Here is a 21285-nt window from a genome sequence, read left to right as displayed (position 1 = left end):
AAACAGAAGCTGAAGTTACATCTTAGCAAAAAAAATCTTTATTTTTATATGGCTGTAAGCAAACTCTGTGTTCTATGCAGACAACAATGCTGACCTCACATTGATCATAACTAGCATCTCTCTGCCAAGGTAAGCAGAGATCAGCAACTGATATTTGTAATTCCAAATTAAGTTCATGGCAGCTTGACTGGACAGCTGTGGTATCCAAGTACAACCTTTTAAAGACAACCAACTAGCCTGCCATGAAGGCATGTCCTCAGATGCCAACATAGCCATTTGCTTGGGTACCCAGAGAGCTCATTTACATTTAAACCTTCTTTTCATTGTATCTTTCTACTAGTAAAGCAAACTTTCTGCCAAACAGACAGTAAACATCCCCACCTAACTTCCCTGATTGTTGTCCACTTTTGTTAATGGACTCTGTGACTTCTCATACTGGTGAAAACAGCTTATTAAATAACCCAGTTGCAAAACTTGGAAACTACTTCATACACTTTAGTCTTAAAAGTCGTCTGGTTTCCTCAGCTTACATGCAGCGTTTCAGGGAGATGGGCAGGGCAGAGGTTGGCACTTGCTCTTTGTTTTTGAGTATGTGAGCCTGACTCTGGATGTGTGGAAACTGCATTATAGCACCTTCATCTTTGGTGTGATTCAGTTGAGTATAGTCTTTTGTGAATTTTTGGTTTGTTCTTTCTCCAAACTTTTAGCAGTTGGTTCCCATTTTTTCTGCGTTTTTGGGGCTGGTGTCAGGATCAGGAGCTTGGTCCCCTCATTTCAGCTGAAGAGCAAAACAAAGATGTGGTTCAACTTGTCAGCAAAGGTTAGAGAAAAGCTGTCCAGTTATGTTCTTACAGTTGTTGACTATAATTGGAACATTCTAATATCTTAAAGCTGACAATGCTGTCAAAAATATTCCATAATTATATAATATAATTATATAGTAATGTTTCTGTGGTTTTGGCCACAACCTGAAGGAGGATCCTGCAGCCTTCCTACCCTGTGGAGCCAAATCCCATTCAGGACTGGCTGGCGCGGTTCCCCAGCACACAGACTGTCGGGCCCCCAAAGTACAAACCACGGTCTAGAGCCTCTCAGGAACAGGGACTGCCTGTGGGCAGTACTTTTTAGCATGATCGTTTTGAAAATCCGTGTGATACTGCTGCAATTTTCTCATCCCCACTGCTGCACAAGTAGTTGTGCTGGCATCCAGAGGTGCCAGCATACAATGTTTTTTTTTCTCTGCAGTTTCAAATTTTCTTTTCTGGCACACAAGTATAAACAGATGTGATTCATTGCAAAGAGGACTTGCAACTATAAATGTGCCAGGAATAGCACAGAAGAGGGATTTCCTACCAGCAATGTCTGTTAGAGCACACTGTAGTGCCTGTCACTGTTCAGCACTCGTGCCCTGGGGCAGAGGTCCGACTGTCAGGAGCCGGCACAGTGCCACAGCAGCAGCGAGCTATGGTGGCGGCAGGCAGGCAGGCAAGAGACTAAGTATGTGCATCGTGTGTTTGTTTGTGGGCATCCTTCCCAGCTGGTAATTTTACAATGTCTTGGAGTCTTCAGCATGTGCACTTGTGGTTGAGGTCATGTGCCGTCACTAATCTACCCCCAAACTGAGTTAATTTTCAAGATTAAAAGGCAGCTTTGGCAGCTATGCAAGGCAAGTTTAGGTCTTTGTTAAAACGACCGTGCTATGTTAGTACTTTTCATATGCTAAAAGCAGTCCTTTGTGGTGGTTTGCTTTGGTGGTACTATCTGCAGAGATGTCACGCCATACTTCTTACTTAATTTCTGATATTCGTGTTTTAATATTCCTATTCCCTGGCTTTTAACTGAGGAAGCAGCATTTTTGTTCATGAAAGTTTTCTCCATTACAATTCTCGATGAGAATTAACAAAATGAACAGTAATAAGGGAGTGTTCAGCCCACCATAGACTCTTTAATACGCACAGGTGTACATACAAAGTCTACAGCTGTATTCCTAGTGGATTGTGCTATTCCTGACAGCATTGCTAAAGTTTCAAAAGGCCAGAGTCCTGCTCACACAGATACTCGTAAAATGTAGGGAAGCTTATAAAATAATATTTTTACTTTTACTACTAGGCAGGCAGGGAGACTTGCATATGGTCATTATTTTCAGGTGCTGTTAGTGTTGTGACTTCCAATAAAGATATGATGCCTTTTGTAAAAGGTGAAGTGCTTTCTACTCATTCCCTTATGGTTTAATTTTTTATTACGTTTCGAGCTTCCAATTTTTTCTTTCACTGTGGATCATCTGCAGAGTGCTACTAAAAATAAAAAATTGGTCTCACAGTGAAAGCTTTCACGTAGCAGGCTTGAACTCCTGGAAAGAACTGCATCGTAAAAATAGATATGACAGACTTGAGCTATGAAACCAAACTTTCACAGAGCCTGGTAGCTCTTTTTATTTACTATTTGGACAGACTTTATAAGGAGTCGATAACTGATGTATTTTGCAGCAGACTCGCATTATTCTTACAGTCAAATCCATTTTTGTTTTGAATTGTTTGTAGTTTAAATAGGTCTTTTCCTCTCTGCATTTGTAATTCTTATTACAAAGCTGTGTAAGTTTTCATTCCTTTCAACTACCAAAAAAAGAACAGAGTTATTTAGAGCTTTCAGTGTGACTTTGTCCAACAACATGAGCAGATAAAATATCCCAAACGGCATACTGGAAAAAAAGAAAAAATAGTGTTAATTATTCAAAAACTTGCAGTTCGGAGAAGAGAGAGATTTCTAAAAAAAGAAATTTTACAGTCTGTCAACCTCGACATTGACCTTCTGAAGTAGTACTGTGATTTAAGCTAAGTGAATTATTGCCCCTATGCAGTCAAAATAATAGAAGGGCAATTTCCTAAATATTTCACAATTATAGAGCAAAATCTTCCAGGAACATCATATACCACTCACTGAATGTAATTCAGGTTTGTCTGGTTTCATTCTGCTATCTGTAAAGCTCTTTACAGTTAGTCGAGTGGCAAACACAAAAAGGAAGTTCCTTTCTGTCTCCTGTCTTCCAGCCTGCTATTTCAGTGCAGCTTGCAGGAGCCCCGTGGAAGGGCAGGGTCTCGCGGTGGGTCCTGCACACGTGTGCAGTGTCCGTGGCTGGGTTCCAGTTCGTGGTTTTATCACTGTTAGCTTTTGGTCCGGACCCACATGATTCTGTCGAGGAGCAATGAGGACAATGGACAGCGAAGGAATGCATTCCCAAGTGTTTTGATAGTGCTCGCTCTGTTTATTCTAGAAAGACTATGATTTTGCTGACTCTGCCCACATGTAATATATTGGTAATATTCCTTTCCTTTTTTTTTTTCTTTGTTCTAACATTCATAAAGCCTTGTCAGGGCAGCTGCTGTCACTGAGGAAATAAATCAGTTATGAAACTGAAAAATTCAAAAAGCAAAGTGTTTTTTTAATATTTTAAATGGTTCAACATCATTAGTCAAGCCTAAACCGCGCTGTCTGTTTTGTATCGGCACGTGAACTTCTGTTTACTATAGAGTTAGACAGCCCGCCTTCCACGAGACGGCCTTCTGTAATCATGCCCGAGCGGGGCTCGGCTTTATTAGGCGTCTGCTTTGCATGAAGTATGATCCAGGAACTGGTGGTCACCCTTTTTTGGCCACCCTTTAATCTATTAACTTACGAAATGGTTCCCATGATACTGAGGGTAGAGATGTAAAACAAAACAGTAATAAAAATAATGTCCCATCTTTTAATAAGCCAATCGCACTAGAGGACTGCAGTCGCTAATTAAAATGTTCTTGTTAATTAAAAATATCCTTCTATTTCATTACATTTTTATTCCCTTTCTTGGATTTAATTATTACAATGACTGTAATTAGCATGTGCTGTCAACTCACTTCATTTGCATATTATATTGGATAATTGAATGTGGTCCTGTAATTAAATTAACATGAATGACAGATGATTTGGCTTCTTTCACATTGCCGTACTGGGAATAAGAATCTTTCCATATTCATTGCACTTACTGAATATTTTGCATTTGAAAAGTCATCAGACATCAGATCTTCCAGCTCAGGACTTTGTCTGACAAGCTTCAAAAGAAGTTGCATTGTTCGTTTGTGCAATTGATTTAAATAAATAGAGCTTTTTCTTTTGTCACTGTTTGGCACATATGACATGCTGTTTTGAGAATGCTCCAGCAAAATCTCACTAACGTCTGGGATTTGTAGTACACAGGACTTTATACTTCTAAGTTGTTGAGCTAAAACATAGCGGTACTGCATTGCAAAACCTAACATGTCTGTAAAAGAGCTAGGGAGATGCATATGCAGCTTTTTAATTTTTTGTTACAAAAGGTAGGGTTTGTTGTAGATACAGTTAGGAACTTTAACTACAGTAATCAGTGTCGCTGGAAGAAAAGAGATATGCAAACCATATGTCTTTGAAGAAGGGATTTTATTCTGGGAAGTTTGTCTTGCAGTTGCAGTAGTTTAACTAATTTGTTTCTCTGTTTCTCTGTCACTCCAAACTTTTTATCCCTAGGCAGTTGTGTCCGTACAATCAGTACATTATTTTCATTGTAAGCTTAGAAATAATTGAGGTCTTAATATCAAATAATCCTTAAGTTGAAAATAGCAATAGACTTTAAATTAGCAGGAGTTAAATTTGATAGTGTCATTCACTCACGAGAAATTTATCCATGCTACGTAGATGTAGAAAATGTGTTGCAAAGCATGTTTCAGGTGTGCCATCTTGTTCCACTCACAGGAACAAGGACCAGTAAGATTTCAGAATATTTGGGGAAAGGAATTTATTCTGTCTTAAAAATATAGAACGTCACAAGTAGTGTAACAAATAAAAATATAATTTCAAAGAAATAAAATTGTGTGGAAGGCACAATTCTGAAAGGTTTGTGAAATTTATTGTTTGTTTTCATCACAAAAATATATGGTAGAAAGTTCCCAAGAAAGGCTCCATACATAGATTCTTTCCTCTTTTTTATTTAAACGACTGGCTTATATTTTCCTACTTTTTAGCGTTTTTTCTTGTGACAAATATTATTTCTGACATAAAATAACAGAATACTTTATCCCTCATTAAGTGGTGTGCGTATGAACTTGAAGTTGATTAATGTATCACGTACATATGTATATTACGTGCCCTAACTGCGGTTACAAGTACTGCTAGTTGTAAGGAACAATCACAAAAAGAATTCAGATTAAAAGCTGTCTTCTTTAGGGAAATTATTTTGTGCAGTTGACTGTGCTGAGTTTCAGTAAATGGCCCCAGCTTCATCTAGTGTTAGTGTAAAGAAAATAGCTTTAAAAAGTAGCAATCGTGGAACTTGGAAACTGGAATAACAGGGAAACTTAGAATGGTTATAAAATCTTATGTAAGGATTGCATGCAGGTTGTTTACTGGAGGCCATCATTAAACCTCCATTATTTATGTTGCTTGTGGGACTAGGCTGGGACTGGAATAATTTTGATCTGATAGGTGGAGGTTTAAAAAAACAACACGAGAGTAAAGGTACAGGAATTGGTAGTTACTGTGTGCTTAATAGCTGCTTATGTTAGCAAACAGTGTCTGAAATTACTTCTGATTTTGATAGTGTTTGTTTTTTTTTCAGAGGGGGTATTTTTAGGGGTATGGATTTCATACTGAGGTTGTTGGTTTAGTTAAGTCTTTTCCAAAAAGCCTTTTAAAACTTTGTAAGTTTTAATTTAAAAAAAATAATAATAATTTTTGTGGAATAGCTGATTTCAGTGAGTGAGTCATGTGAAATTGTAGTCTTGACTACCATTTAGGAGCACTTCAGCCCCCAGAGGATTAAACTCACCATCTTAAAATGGAGTAAATGAAAACAGCGTTGTAACGTATGCTTTTTCTCTATCAATCTTACATAGTCAAATTGCATAAATTCACCTAAACGAACCCATGGCTTTAGAAAAGTTGGCATTCCTCGCCAGCCGAGCAGTGAAAATTGGGAGTGCCTCAGGGGTGGTTTGTCGGACACCTTTGTTGTTATTTGAGCTTCCTGATGAACAACAACGTTTAAAGAGCGATCGATGACAAAGCAAATAAAATACGATGTGAGCATGGTGGACTGCATGTTTAACGCTTCATGTTTCCATTGTATTTCTAACGCTCCAAAATGTTTCTCATTTCTTTTTTCTTTATTTGTTGTTTAGAGGGTGCAGGGAAGGAATTATAATGTGAGCAAAGACTTAAAGTGAAATCAGCTGTATTTAGTTTCAGTTTAGGATGGCCGGCTGATTCCTGTGGGAGAGGGAGTGAGAGCACATAGGAGTTAATATGATAAATTAATGCATTTGGATTTTATTGTATTTGGATATCAATGCATTTTAATGCATTTGGATATTATTGATCTTATTGTATTGTTCTTAAATTGTAAACACCAAAGAATAAACTTGGCTCCCAATGTCATCAAAAGCAGTACGTCCAGCAACCTTAATACGTCATCCATAAGTAAAGCCTTGAGGAGAGGGCTGGAGAGAGTGAGTGGCTAATGTCACAGCCTCCAGAGAACTATGTCCTAATCTCAGATCAGGAAGAGAGTTTGGTGGCCTCGGCTTTTAATCTCCACTTTAAAAAAATAAATAAATAAAGCTTGGCATAAGCACTTTCTTCTCAGCAAAGACCTAGACCTGGAATATTTTGGCATTGGCCAGTGGAGATGCATTGGCAGAGATGCCTGCACAAGCTTGCACGATGCCTGTCTTTCCTCTGCCTCTTTCTAATCAAGCGTGCCAGTCTCTCTTTTCCATGAGAACTAAATTTCACACCAAAACTGAACACAAAGTCTAAAGTCTGCAAATCTTTAATCAGGCCTTGTGAGCTATTGTCTGTTTTGCCTCATGTGTGAAGGAACTCCCTGTGCTTCTCCCATAAACTTAAAGTTTTCCAAGTCTCTGCAGAACCACAGTGACTGTCCTGAACATCGCTGGCCCCACACAGAGAGGACATCAGCCTGCTCTCTGTTCACAGCTTTGGGCTTCAGCAGTTGGCAGTTGTTCCAAGTACTTGGATGCTGCAGTATGGGTGGGAACATGCAAGAGACCCAAAGAAGTCTCCCAAACCTATTTCATCATATTTAGCTCAAATAAATGAGTATCACTTGATTGAAGTGATATTGAAATATAAAGAAAAAAAATAAAATGGATTAAGTCTTGCAAAAGTGAATACTATGGAAAATCTTGCGTATTTTTCATGGCAGAAAAGTACGTTTTCTTGCTCTCTGAAGCTTTTTTCTCAAGCCAGCTCTGTAACGTCAAGTAGCTCCATGTGTTTCAGTCTTTTTAGTTGACAATCAGACACTTTCACAAAGCCTTTACATTTATTGTTGAAGCAAGCAAGCAAAATGTTCTAGTAGTAAAAATTCTAAGACTGTGTAGCTTATTTGCAAGTAGGTTTTTGGTTGGTTTTGAAAAGAGAGAATGCTCTGAGAGAAACAAATTATTTTTTGTGCTTTAAACTGTAATAATTTATTTACTCGCACCTTCTGGAGATTTTGACCCAGCTAGATCTCTTTTCAAGGATCATTGCAGAAACCTCTTCCAATAGTCAGTTTGAACTTCTTTTGACTGAGGTCCTGTTCCCTCTCTAGGCTTCAAATCAAGTTCCAAGTGGTGCATCCTTAAAGTTGAAGATCTTATCTAAATGAGAAGATGATTCTTGAAAAATAATGCAGGGCTGCAAGGTCCAGTTCTGATCGTTTCAGTGTTCAGAACCATACTTAAGGAACTGAGACGTGGTAGATTTTTTTTTTAAGCTTATGAAAAGCTTAAAAAAAAAAGCTTTTTTTTTTTAAGCTTATGTGAAAATGTATTTCACAATACATTTGATATATAATAATATTCTTCTCTGATAAAAATAAATAAATAATTATTCCAACACTTAAACATGTAAATCCACCATTACATTATTTTGGAAGCTATAAAGCTTAACTTTTTCTATAAAGTAATGTTACCCTTGAATTTAAAAAGATATTTAAGTATGTGCTTGACATGAAGCATGAGAACAACCTCACGTGTTTAAATGTTTATTTTATTGTCATTATGTTAAATGCTAAAATTCCATCATTTTTAAAGTAAAGCTTTTCCTTACTACTCTTCCTGGTTTGGCTGTTAAGTAACCAGTTTATCCTGTAGCCTGGGCTTGTGCTGAGTTCACAGGTAGCCTCAGTGCTTCTTGGAATCATTTCCATTCTCTTCTCATCTTTTAGTCAAGCTGATATTTTAAATTTATTTATTGATGAATTTAATCTCTATAATCTTTGTTCTTTTATCTAAGGTACCTTGTTGGTTATCATTTTGAGTGACATTTTTTTCAAGAGTTTCACACCAAGAACTTCTTCATCTCAGTTTCTCACTAGTGTCACTGTTGATAGACATTTTTACATGTTTAAACATATCACTGTACTTATATTTGCTGTTATCCTATCTGCATGGCCAAAGAGCTTTGGATGATTCTACAAAAACTGCTCAGATATTTTTTTCTTCTCTTATGCATGCCCAGAGCACCACAAAGCACTGTGCTCTTAAACCATAGAGCTAGCTCTGAAAGGACACCACTCATAATGTGGTTTATAGGAAGACAAATGCTATTTCTGAACTCTGTTATCTGCCCAACTTCTCTCGGAAAGCTTGTGTGTGCTGTTAAGAAAATAAACACTGAAATATTTCAAATAGACCAAATTCTTATTTTTAAATTTGAATGTAGCATTTTGGAACATTGCTTTTGCATAGAAATGGCGCTCTGGTTCCTGATAAATGTTAGAAGGAGTTTAGAACATTCTTTGCTCAGAGCCTTGCCAATAGCGGAGTTTGCAAAATGGAAAGAAAAGAGCTTGACCTTAAAACAGAAGAAGAGCCTAAGTGGTGACATATTCCGCTGATTAAATACTAGCAGTATGGGATCTGTTTATATAGAAGCAAAGAAATAATGCAGATCTAACTTTGAAGAGAAACTCTAGGCTACTAATATAAAGACTTATTTCTTTTACGAAGTTATAAATAACCTGACATCAAACAAAAGCGTTTAACCGTTTGATGTATTCTCTGTAGTTACAGAGTCGATGCACAACATTTCAGCTCTTGTTCAATAAAGCGATTAGTTGTTTGTGCCAATTAGAACTGACTTTGATAGAAATTATAAATAGAAAAGAAACGTTAATAGTTCCCATACCAACAGTACAGTTTTAAGAGCCAAATGTTTACAATGGCCATGTCCAAGTTGAGAACTGTAGGTCATGCAAGATTGTGGAAGTGCCAGGGGGTGCCCCTTAGAGAGAACCATTAGCCTTGTAGTCCACATTGTTCAGAGAATATTGTGTCTGAACCTGAAATAGGTTACAGCAGAAGACCACAGTCAAAGTGGACATTTTAATGCTTTGCTTCATTAAAAAAAAAAAAATCAGCTTGCAGTGACAATGGCTGTTATTTGTTACTAAGAGACTATGGAATACAGTTGTTCATTAAGAGTGTTTTCTCTGCAAGAGCTGAGGAAGGCATCACTTCAGGAAATTTTATACTTAACTTTAAGATTCAAGCCAGTTCTCCTGTTTCCAATTACACGTTGCTGTGATAATTTCATCTCACTTTACATTTGATGTAAGAGCTACAATTTCTAATACTGAAAAAAAAAAATAATGAAAAATGCCAGCAACCTTTGAGGAAACAATAAATGGCAAAAACTCTTACAAATTTTAGACATGCTGCTCACTAGTACAATTGATGATGTCTTGCAGCTTTTCAGAGGTATATACAGTCCTCGGTAAATAATAATTATTTCACAATATGATGTTTGTCTGCTCTAGCACAGTTTAGTTCCTTGAGAACCTGGCTTTCTGAATCAACTGAATACTTGCTTCTCGGTTCTTTGTTTCGCCATTGCATAGACAAAAAGCTTGCTGCAGGCTTTCTGTTCCTCCTGACCAGAAAATTAATTACACTTTTTGAAAGATAATTCCTGCTTTTTTATGGTGTGTATGGACAGAAATAAATGACATGAATGGTGCTTTTCCAGAGCTGCAAATGTCCAAGTGAAACAAGAAAACCTAAATCCATCAGTCGAACTAAACTAAATATTGCTCTGAAAATCACCACTTCCACTCTCTAGTAATCCTGGACTGGCCTTGAGCGTTACAGAAGGAGTAAAAAAGATCATTTTGTAAGACTGAACCTTCTTTTTTCTGTTGTTCCTTGTAGCAAAATATCTGACAATATTTAATGTGTGTGTGCATAGAAGCACTTAAAAACAATCTGTGATCTTAATCTTCTCTAAATCTCTGAAGAGTTGCTGGCAAATTTTAAATTCAGTTAGTTTTTTTGGTTTTTTTTTTGTTTTTTTTTTTTTCAAATGCTTGTCATGTAGAAAGTATGAAGTTACAACTTGGAAATAGACATTTGGATTGTCAGCAGCAATACTTCCTCATGGGTTAAAAAAAAATGTAAATCTTCAAAAAACATTTTGATTAAACTAGTTCTTGAAAACCAAGCCACAGCCATCTTCACTTACGAGTCAAATCAGGATATTAGAGTTCTTAAAGAATATATGAATCACTAGTTCACCTCAATTTGGGTAATATTTTTTCAGGATTTTACATGCACCCATCCCTCAGCTTTCTGACTGACACATCAGATTTCTCAATGAAAATTCTGATTATTACTTGTAAGATGTTTATAAACTTAGCTACCCTAGTGCAGTTCCAAAGACTAGAGGTTTCTTGTTTTATTTTATTTTTTTCTTTTTGTAAAATTAGCCATTGAGTTGGTAAGATTTGACTTCTTATTTATTACGACATGTAGCTGCTGATGTGTATCAATCAAAAAAGCAGGATCCTGTTAGCTATGAATATTTTACTGCATAGCTTTGGCAAAAGTTTATGCATAGGCATGTAAGTATTTTTTTTCATGATAAAAGGTATATAGGGAAAGATTGAATCCAAGACAGATGTTTTATATATTGCATACAGTATGTAAGAAGAATTATGAGGTGTTCACCAAAATGTCTTTCTCTTGGTAGTTCTCATGCAAAGACTGCCCCTGTGTATGCGAGCGGTTATCTCCCTGCCCTTGCGAGCAAGGAAGGGAGTCACAGCTTCCAGATTCTCATTGCTCCAGGATCCACAGAAAGCTCCTTTTGGGTCTCCGGAGCTTCTCAGAGAAAGGGAAGACCTGTACATTGCCTAAGCTATTCAGAGGAAATTGAACTTACATTATTTAGGTTCATGCTTGTGCATTTATTAGGTCCCTAGCAAAGGTCTTCAGTCCTGTGAAGATCTGCTTTGCAAGGTGCCGGAAAAGAAAAGGGAAAAGAAAGGTGCTGGAGCTGTCCCAGCGGGCATACAAAGAAGAATTGCACGATCCAGGACGGAAAAGCCTTCTAGCAGTCACCTGGACTGTGTAGCCAGAAACACTGCTTCAGTGTTTCGCAGCAGGAGAAGCCTTATCTCCTAGCAAAATGATGAGTTCCCCTCACAACTTTATTACTGTTCCAATACTACAAGGAACTTTTAATTTTTTTGATTGATTGTCCTTTTTTTATTGCTCAAGTGCTGTGTGGCATATTGCTGGCTTTTGTCATTGTAGCCTGTTTTGAAAGACTGACTTTTATACTGCTTCAGACTTTCACAGCTAGAAGAATTGCAGCAATGTGTAAGCAATATACTATATAGTGCATATTGGCCCAAAGAAACTTGAGAAAAAAAATGGATTCCACCTTGAGACAACAGGAATCATTCTTTCCTAAGTGGTAAGCTTCAGTGGATGGAGATGGTTATTGCATTCGAGAGGCACACGGAAGCAGGGCTTGTTGGATGGGGTAGGGAAGAGGCGAGTGCCTGCCCCTCTGGCTATTGGAGATGAAGCACATTAGTGGGGCCTGCGGGAGGCGTTAACCAGTGGGAGTGACAGAAGATAACAGATAGGCAACCCTGAGAGGTGTTGCTCGGTAAAAAGTTCCCCCAGGGTTCCCCCAGGTCATCACATCAGTCATTGTGCTGGACAGTCAGCTAGTGCGGCTCTGTAGACACAGCATGCGAGCTGGAAACTGGAGATTCAGACAGAGACCCAGCATGGAGATCACTGTTCCTAAACATGGCTCTTAGCAAAGCTTGAAAGTAAACAGTATCAAGTATTAGAGTGGCATGCATTGTATACAGCCCTTCCTAACTGTCACTTACGTGGTGGAAAGGCTGCCTGTCTGGCACAGTAAGGGACCTGAGATGCTCTAGCTTCTTGTTTTGGACATGCTTTTACGTGGAGAGCAGAGTGCACCACCGGCCAGTGCTTGCTCGTGTGCTGTCTGTTACTCACGTCTCCTCGTCGTCTGCTGGGCTCCGCTTCCACTGCTGAAACGTACTGGAGATGGTCTTCAGTTTGGCAGGTAGCAGGAAGAAAAACTTTATTAATTCGTCATGAAATAGTATTTCACAAACATAGTTGCAGTTTGTCTTACCTGCATGTAGCTTTTGTCTTCACAAGGTTTTTCCAATGTTTACTGTGTTGGGTCAAAACCAACATAGGCTAAGCAAGTTCATCGTCTTTGCAATTTCTTTAAGCAAAGCACAGGCAAAACTAATGAGGCGATATGAATATCTTGAAATTAATAGTAGGCAACACTTTAAGTAAAATACAGAAAACAGCAATTTGAATGAACTGCTCTGAATAACAGTAGAGTAGCTTTTACTAATTTGGTAGAGGTCTCAATTCAGAAAAAGACCACAAGCAAATATTAATGGGACCTAGGCACATATCTGGAGTTAAGCAGGTGCTTAAGTGCTTGGCTGTACAGAAATGCAGTGATTTAATTAAGATCTTGTTACGTTTGACAGGCATATCTGACTTTCAGGCTGGAGAGAGAGCAACAAGAAAAGCTAATTCTAGTATGTGACAGGAATTCCTGCACAGCCTTTCAGTAAGGGGTTTGTATCTCATATGAGAGCATTTTATGAGAAGAGTATTCCAGGTCTGCAAAACTCCCTAGAATTGTCCAGCAAAGAGAAGGAAGTGACTGTTTAAAAAAAAAAAAAAAAACTTTTTCCAACGTAAAAAAGTCGTAGACAAGGTTTTCATATGTTTTCTTTAATGTTCATCTGCTCAGTTGAGTGCTGGACTTCACTTTCTCTGCCACTTGACAGTGAAACGAGGAATATGCTCTTAGAGGTCTATTTGCTTGGGAATTTTTTCCAGTGAGGGGTAAGTTATTTCATGATTTTTTTTCAGGCTACATAATGCAGTGTATCAGGTTTAGTGTAGCTGCATTAGTACAATGAGCTGAACTCATTTAATTGATTCCATGTGTGATAAATACCAGATTAAAATAATCAGCAGCTCTTGTGTATAACTTCCCTATCTTTAATGTTGATAACATCTTAGTAAAAAAAAAAAAAAAAAATTTTAAAAAAAAAAAAAGGTAATGAAATAGTAATTCTGTGAGCGCTGTTTGGGTGTCTGCACTATTCATTTGAGAAGAGTTCGCTAATTATCCATGGCATTTCTAGAACAGGTAAGGGAAGTGAAGTGTGAAATGAAAAATGAAAACTCCTCAAAACTGCTTTTTCTGGGTCTATTCCTCAGGTCCAGTGGCCATTAAAAAGAAGTGGAATTCTCACTCTGTCCTGTACAAATACCAATTGTAGTTACATTAGTACGGTTACGACTGATTCAAAGTACTTTTCTGACTGTAGGATTTGCCATAGAAAAGCCTAGAGTTAGATCATACCCACCGTGATTAATTTACAATTCCAGCAGTAAGAACAAAGCGTGGTAGCCAACAGCTAAGTTCAGCATCATCCAAATGCTTTCGTGGTGGGCTAGATATTTTCCTCAAAAGAGCACTGTATACTTAATTGTCACGTATTTGTCTGTCTCTTAAAAATTCCTCCTGGCTTTAAGGGCATTAAGACAATTCTGCCAGTATTTTGAAAGGTTTTCAGTGCCTTTTAGGCTGGTGAACTGAAAAAATGCAAACTATTACTTTGTTGATCTTGTTTTTAAACTGAAATGCATTATCAACTCAGAGTGTGTTCTTAAGGTATTGTTAAAAGTGCTTTGAAAACTTGTAAATCCCTGTAATTTATGTTCCTGTGGTCTCAACTGCTTCTTTCTGTCCTTCTGGTTTTAATTTCAATGCAGTCTTGTCTGGGTGTGTACCTGTAAAATTGTGTTTTTCCAAGTACAATTTACAGTCATGACCCTAAGTTTTACAGTGTTCAGCCCTATAGGAGCTTCCTCCTATGCTGAAAAGCCAACTTTAGGTCAAACAGCTCTTTCATATTATAATTGTCTAATCGAGGTTGCTTGGAATGGATCCGATTTTGAATTTTTGTTAGTTTATCACAAAGACTTTATAAAAATATCAAGTAAATTGGAAAGGTTCCTTTGCAAGAAACCAGTATAGCATTGCCTTATTTTTCCAGATGTACGCAGTTGTAAACTTAGCCTGCTTCATGACAACAGTCCCATTTATCTAAACAATTCTCCTTTTAGAGTCAATGGCACTGATAGAAACTGAGATAAGAAATACAGATGGGAGGATCTTTTGGAGTCTCTACTGAAACTCATTGCTGTGCAGCTTACAATCACCTTTTCTTTTCTGTGCCTGAGAATGCGTAGCAGACATCTATGATGAAACAGAGTCCTCTGTGATTGCCAGAGAGCACTCCAGTAAAGGATGAGCAAGCTTCATCAGGCTTTTATGGTCCTGGTGATCTCGCTCTTGATATATTTTTTTTTTCCAATAAAGATATTCTTACTGTGTTTAAATGGCAGCAGTTGTTTCTATCTTTGTTTTTGTGGGTGTTTTTTTTTTTGTAGTCCTAAACTTAGAACAGTGCCTTTGCTTTAATTCTTTGTCTTAAACAAAAGTATTGTAATGCTCAGATTAATCCAGTTCTTATTTTTACTGTCTTTTTTGGTGATACAGGCAAAAGCAGTTTCACAGCCTTATTTTCTTTGTGTTCCCTTGCAATAAAAATAATATTTGCACACTAAAACAGAAGTTAGTTGGACTAAATGTTCTAAGATTTATTTTTAGTATTTACTAAAATGTTTTCTTCTCAGCCATGCTCATATTTTTAGCATGACTTCAACACTCTTGATGATTAACAGGAAGAGAAGACCAGATAGGCTACGTGTTCTAATTTTGTTACGTTTGTGTTTTCAGATCATTGTACAATCTGGCCGTCACCCCACAGTGCTGCAGAAGCTATGCCAGTTGCCTTTCCAGTATTTCAGTGATCCTCGTTTAATCAAAGTGCTCTTCCCTTCACTAATAGCTGCTTGTTACAATAACTCCCAGAACAAGATCATCCTGGAGCAGGAGATGAGCTGTGTGTTACTCGCCACGTTCATTCAGGTAGCTATGCCAGTAAGAGCAGTGCGTGCAGGAAGACTGCAGCCGTTTTTCTCACCTTTGCTGTGTATATAGAAATCGCTTGCCTTAGGTAAAACAAGTAAACAGCACTGAAGTACTTTAAGATTCTGTGCAGCTCTTTTCAAACCACAGATGATGCCTGTACTTGAGACATCTTAAAACATTGAAAGGTTACCATTTAGTTTGGGTTCTCCCTATCGCCTGCAGCATCCTGTTGTCATTAAAGTTACTGGACGTGAAAAGAAGATTTGGTGTAGATCATACTGTTACCAGACAATTCTTTTAAAATACTTTTTTTTTTTTTTAAAGGGCTGCACATACAGCATATCTGAAATCTGTATGTTAATCTGTTTATATATAAATGTACAGTTGTATACTGTGTACATCAGATTTACAGGGAGAACTGAACAGAAGTGTATATATTTTATGCAGAAAATACACAGAACATATGTTACCGGTCTAATCTTGCAATCTTTATTTTTGACAGTAAGCCACTGAGGTCATTACAAATACTGTTTTGAATAAGGATTTACAGCGAGTTTGTTCTCTTTGTGTAAATTTATATGCTGTGCTTTATTTATCAGCTTTCACGTGTGCCTCATGCTTTCCATACGTTTTACCATCTATCTTCAAATGAATAAATGCTGTTTTCATAAACACTTTGCTATTACAGAATAATATGCTTTTAGGACTCTCTATCAGTCACCTGAGAGTTACTGTTGTTGATACGGAAACATTGCTCCAACTCATTCCTAATGCTTTACAGCTAGTCAAAGGGTAGGCTACACAGATTTGGGGGAGAGGGCGTAAGAACTAAATGTTTACTAAAAGTCTTAGCTTAACTAAGTTATAACTGACTTATCAAGCTTCTGAGTGGGACTACTTTTTCTTCTTACGATACTAAAATAGTTGCACATCAAATTAAAAATGACAATGAAAACTTCGTAACTTAGCATTAGAAGTATTGGCCATATTTTAATGAACTTCTGTTTAAATACAAAGCTGTAATTCATCTTTGATTCTTTTATATTGAAACATTTTAATATGGAAACTACAGATTTCACTCTAGAAGGTGCAGTAGCAAAAAATAAGCATTATCAGTAAATGCAGCAAGCTTGATTTGTGTTCCAATTTAAAAAAAAAAAAAAAAAAAAAAGTAAGGAATAGTGTCCCCAATCAAATAATTAAGGTTATTTACCTTGATTCCTTTAGTCTAATAGTGGCATTTAAATCCCCAGTAGCTTCAGAAAAATATAAGTATATTTGCAAGGGTCAGTGTTATTCATTTGATTTCTAATAAGAGGAGTATTTATATCTCAGATGCCAAGTCCCCGTGCTATTCCTTCAGGCTTTTAGAAGAGTTGCCCTAAAATATAGAAGATCCTCGTGGGCTCTACACTCAAGTTTTTGCTGGCTTCGCTGATACCTCAATATTTTACTCTTTTTAAAATCTCATCCCAAATGTTGAACACACACACACACATAAAGGACGATTCTGAAAGGAACCAAGGAATGCTCAAATCCCCGTACACACAGAAGAGCCTTGCCCCTGCACTTTTATTTCAACCCGCTGCAGTTTGTCAAGCAAATCTCTCGTTTGCTTCAGTGGAAATTTTGGTAAAGTCTGTAAAATGTTTCCCTGTGACTAGAAAATGAGATTCTTCCTGTGCCAGGGAATGCAAAAAGAAGTCCCGTTTACGTAAAAGTTTGGTCGTGTGTACGAATATAACACTTAAATACAGTGTGTTAAATGTGTGCAGCGTAAATCAAAGGAAAATGATTGCTGGATTTTGCAGCTATCCATGTTAAGCCTCGTGGCCAACAGATCTATTTCTATCCTCCCGCCGAAGGTTGCATCATCTTTTCTTTGTTATTTCTGTTTCTAGATGGGCTGAAATACTTTTTAAAAATACATATTTAGAAGAATCTATGATTTGCTAAATTGTATCTCCTGTCAAATAAACCACCTCTGCTCAGGGAGAGCTTAAACTAAAGATCTGCTCCTCAAAAACCTCTCCGAACTGGGGCAGCTGAGCTGCATAATCCTGCTTGGTTCAGAGCGAAGTCGGTGTCCTTGCCGACTCTGGAGGACGCAGCCTCCTGCCCAGTAGGAGCAGCGGGTGCAGTATTGCCTGGAGTTAATCCTTGGAGAAACTTCACTTACTGTCAGGGAATCAGGATCTCAGGCTCCTGGGTCACCGGGAAGCACAACTGATCAAACTGGGATCATTCAACAATTTTGTAAGCGTGTGTTTGGGCTCTGTAGTGCAAGTCTAAAACACTACTTGTTTTAAAGAAATATAGCTATATCAATTGTCTCAAATAAAAAAGTCATGATAATTATTTCCAAAGAAGATACTGAAAAGCTGTTTTTCTGTGATGTGTATTAAAGTATCATTAAAAAAAAAGTTACAAACTCCACTGTATATTATAGAATTTAATTATTAGCAGTTCTCTGTTATGATGTGTAGCAAACAAGACAATTTGTTAATTTACGGATAATTTACAGATTTCATAATGTATTAGTATTTTTGGGTGACTGTGAATGCTTACAAAGTTGTTTTATTTCCTCAGATGCAAGATCTGAAGACCTGATTTTTTTTTTATTTTTTTTTTCATAGGACTTTGCACAGAGTTCAGGCCAAATGGATAATCAGTTATCTCATCAGAGGGGTAGGTCTCCATGAAATGTAACATAGTAGCAATTAGGCTACAAAATATGTAGATAATACATTTTACTGTGAATGAGATATTTTTTCAATCTGCCTCACCATGAAAGGAATACAGCAGAATGATTTTACAGTTTTGGGAAAGGCTCCCTAGCTTGAAATTTGACTAAAACGTGTGTGGCTTCCAGTCTGCTATTCACAGTATCAGGAATTCAGGCTGTTAATCTTTATTAAATGCTGTGTGGTATTCTGTCCTAAAATGTGATCCTGTACGTGCACACATTTAATTAGCTGTCACAAAGACTACCTTCAAAAGTTTTAGGTTACAGAAGCCGTGGAGCCATACCAATACACCAGAGGAGCCAAAAATTAGTAAAATACTGTCCTGTAATTATCCTGTAAAGTTTGTCAGTTTGCAGAAGAATTGCAGCTTTTCCTCTGTTCCAAGTATTGTGTAAAAATGCAGTTAACCATTTTAGACTAACCATTTGAAAGATTCTCAGCTAAGACAGCTCTTACTTGTTGAACAAATGTGAAATTCAAGTACATTGATGGGAAAATCATCTTGAGTCACCCGCGTTTTGCGTAAAGTATGTCGCTTGGACAGTTGTTTCTCCCTAATAGCAAGCAGAAGTTCACCACTGTATTGCTGAATGCTTGGCAGAAGATAAGCAGTTCTAGGTCTAAAACATAAGCTTTGTGTTTAAAAATAAATTACAAAATTTAAAATTAACATAAACATGGTGATTTTACTGTCAACATTATACCTTCTAGTTTGAAGCAGCCTCGTGCAGTGTCTGCAAAACAAACTTTCCAGGATTGCATTTGCATGAGAATCTGCTGAAGAAATATCTAAAATCCAAGTGGAAAACTGCTTTTTTATTTTCATTATTCAAACTGAATGAACTTTTAAACAAAGATGAATATGTGGTGACATGAGAGTGTAATTTCTAAACATTCCCCTGTTGCAAAAAGCTGAGTTAATAATAGCAGTATGAGCAAGATTATTTTTATCTATTATATCACTTTAATGTGAAGGACAGACAGGGTTGTTTCCCCCTCCCAAAAAAGAATAAAAAATAAAAATGGGAACAGTAACGCTGCTCTGAAAAGAATTTGAAAGTTCTCCATTGTTCAGTGCTGCACTGCAACACGCTGCTGGCGGGGTCAGATCCTGCAAACCTTCGCACGCATGTGTAGTCCATTCACGTCACCAGCAGTGCTTGCAGGAGTACAAGCTGCGCTTGCCATCTTGCTGCGAGCTTTGGGGGAATCGGGGAGCACAGCTCCTCCGCAGCGCTTTGTCGAACAGGGGGCTGCTGAGCCGAGCCAGGCTGCGCCAGCACAAGCACGGCTGAGCGGGTCCCCACGGGGTCTGGAAACACGCAGTATGTAGAGCCATACATAATGCCGCAGTGCCTGCCGCGGAGAGCCCAGTAAATTAAAAACCTGCACCTCTGCTCATCAGGCCCCCGTGCCCCCATTTTCAAAGCCCAGACTCGATGCCTGTAGCTCTGCATTAGCGTTACTCTGTGATGTGAGAAGTTTTTGTTAGGGGGAGGGGAGCAAATGACTTGAAGTATCTCGAATTGGCTGCGTGTTCATTATTCTTGTTTTATTGCCATCTTATCTAGAGGGGGAATAACTTGGTGATTTTATGTTCTGTCTTCAACAGAAAAATTTTTCAATTCTCAAGATTATCTTGAGCTGTCCAACAGATTCCCCCGGCAGTCCTGGGAAGAAGCTCGACAGTTCTTCTTGAAAAAATAAGTGGTGTATTTGTTTTTAAGGTCCCTGGCATTGTAATACTGACTGGTTCGTGCTGACTACCTTCTTTACAAGGCTATTCCGAAAAATTTTTGATACTCTAAATACTTATGCTGTAGATATATATAATTTGCACTATTTATATCATAAGTACTGTAGATACTTTCAAGTTCTGTTTCGTAATTTTGATAATTTGAGTTTGTTTCATTCATGGATCCTATGTCATGGTTTGGGTACTTTCTACCTTGTGATGTGGTGGTACTTGCACTGCAGAACCAAGATTGCCAATAGAGGAAATATGTTCTATATGTCTTGTAATAAAATAACTTATTCTGACTATGGAGTGACTTCTGCGTTACAAATGTTGGTGTGTCTGAATTACGATAAGCAGCACAAGGCTCGGAGAGGGGAAAAAAGCAGCCAAGCAAGGCGGGTAAGATGTCCTTCCAGTTACTCAGACGTCTAAAGCATTTCTCAGAACTGGCTCTGAGGAAACTCCGTTTGTAATGTTTTGCTGATACGCCCCGCATAATACGGATTTTGTAAACCGTGCGCGTTTCTAACGTTTCGGGAAGCCTTTAATAACGCTGTTTTAAACGTTGTGATGTTCTGCCGGCGCCCTTCCCCTGCACCCCCCCATTAAACCCTCGGCCCTGCCGCCCGCCTCAGCGCTTTCTTCTCGCGCCTCGCGCCCTTCCCGCGCAGGGCCCCGCGGCCCGGCCCCAGCCGCCCCCTCAGCACGGCCCGGCCCGGCCCCAGAGCCGCGGCCGCCGCTGCCGGGGCCCGTCAGGAAGGCGCCGCCGGGGCCGTGCCGAGCTCGCCGCGCTCCGGGCCGCCCTCAGCGGGCGCTGTCCCCGCTTCGCAGCCCCGCGCCGGGCCCCCCACCCCCCCGCCTCCGGCCCGCACCTGAGGCGGCGGCGCTCGGGACCCGACCCGCCCGGGAGCCGCGGGCTGAGGGGGCCGCGGGCGCGGTGTGAGGGCGGCCCCGCGCCCACGGAGGAGCGGGACGGGGCCCGGCGGATCGTTCTCGGGAGCCGAAACCCGGCCCGGCCGCGGCTCCGCCCGGCAGCGCCCAGCGGGCCGCAGGTAACGAATGCGGGGGCCCCGCCGCGGGGGGAGCCGCGGACCCGCAGAGATGGGGGCGGCCCGGGCCGCTCGGGCGCTCCGCGAGCCCCGACGGCAGCCGCGGAGCGGCCGCACGGGCCGTGAGGGGGGTGCGGGGAGAGGGGACGCGGGGCAGCGGCGCCCTCCCAGCCGCCGGGCGCTGGGGACGCGGGGGGCAGCGCGGGGCCGCCCTGCGGGGAGCGGGGAGGGAGCCGGGGCCGCGGGCGGGTGACGGCAGAGGCCGGTAAGGGGCCGCCGGCCGCGGCTGGGCGGGGAGAACGAGGGCGTGCGAGGGGCCGCCGAGCCCCGGGACGGCCCCGGGGCAGCCCCGGCGGGAGGCGATGCGGCCCGG

General features: G+C 39.6%; 1 protein-coding gene across 3 annotated transcripts in view; it reads left to right on the top strand.

Annotated features, from left to right (window-relative positions):
* Positions 1-20473, top strand: part of SCAPER (S-phase cyclin A associated protein in the ER) — a 184614-nt gene extending 164141 nt beyond the window's left edge. For all 3 annotated transcript variants that reach the window (XM_082769215.1, XM_082769213.1, XM_082769214.1), the window contains exons 30-32: positions 15184-15375; positions 18015-18066; positions 19738-20473. In XM_082769215.1, coding sequence (XP_082625341.1) covers positions 15184-15375; positions 18015-18066; positions 19738-19832 — 339 coding nt within the window. In that variant the 3' untranslated portion in view covers positions 19833-20473. The remainder of the gene's footprint in view (positions 1-15183; positions 15376-18014; positions 18067-19737) is intronic.
* Positions 20474-21285: the final 812 nt, after the last annotated feature.

Source organism: Aythya marila (genome assembly GCF_965140915.1).
Source record: "Aythya marila genome assembly, chromosome: 11".
Lineage (NCBI taxonomy): Eukaryota > Metazoa > Chordata > Aves > Anseriformes > Anatidae > Aythya > Aythya marila.
Note: the sequence above shows the minus strand (reverse complement) of the source record. Positions and strands in the feature narration are given on the sequence as shown.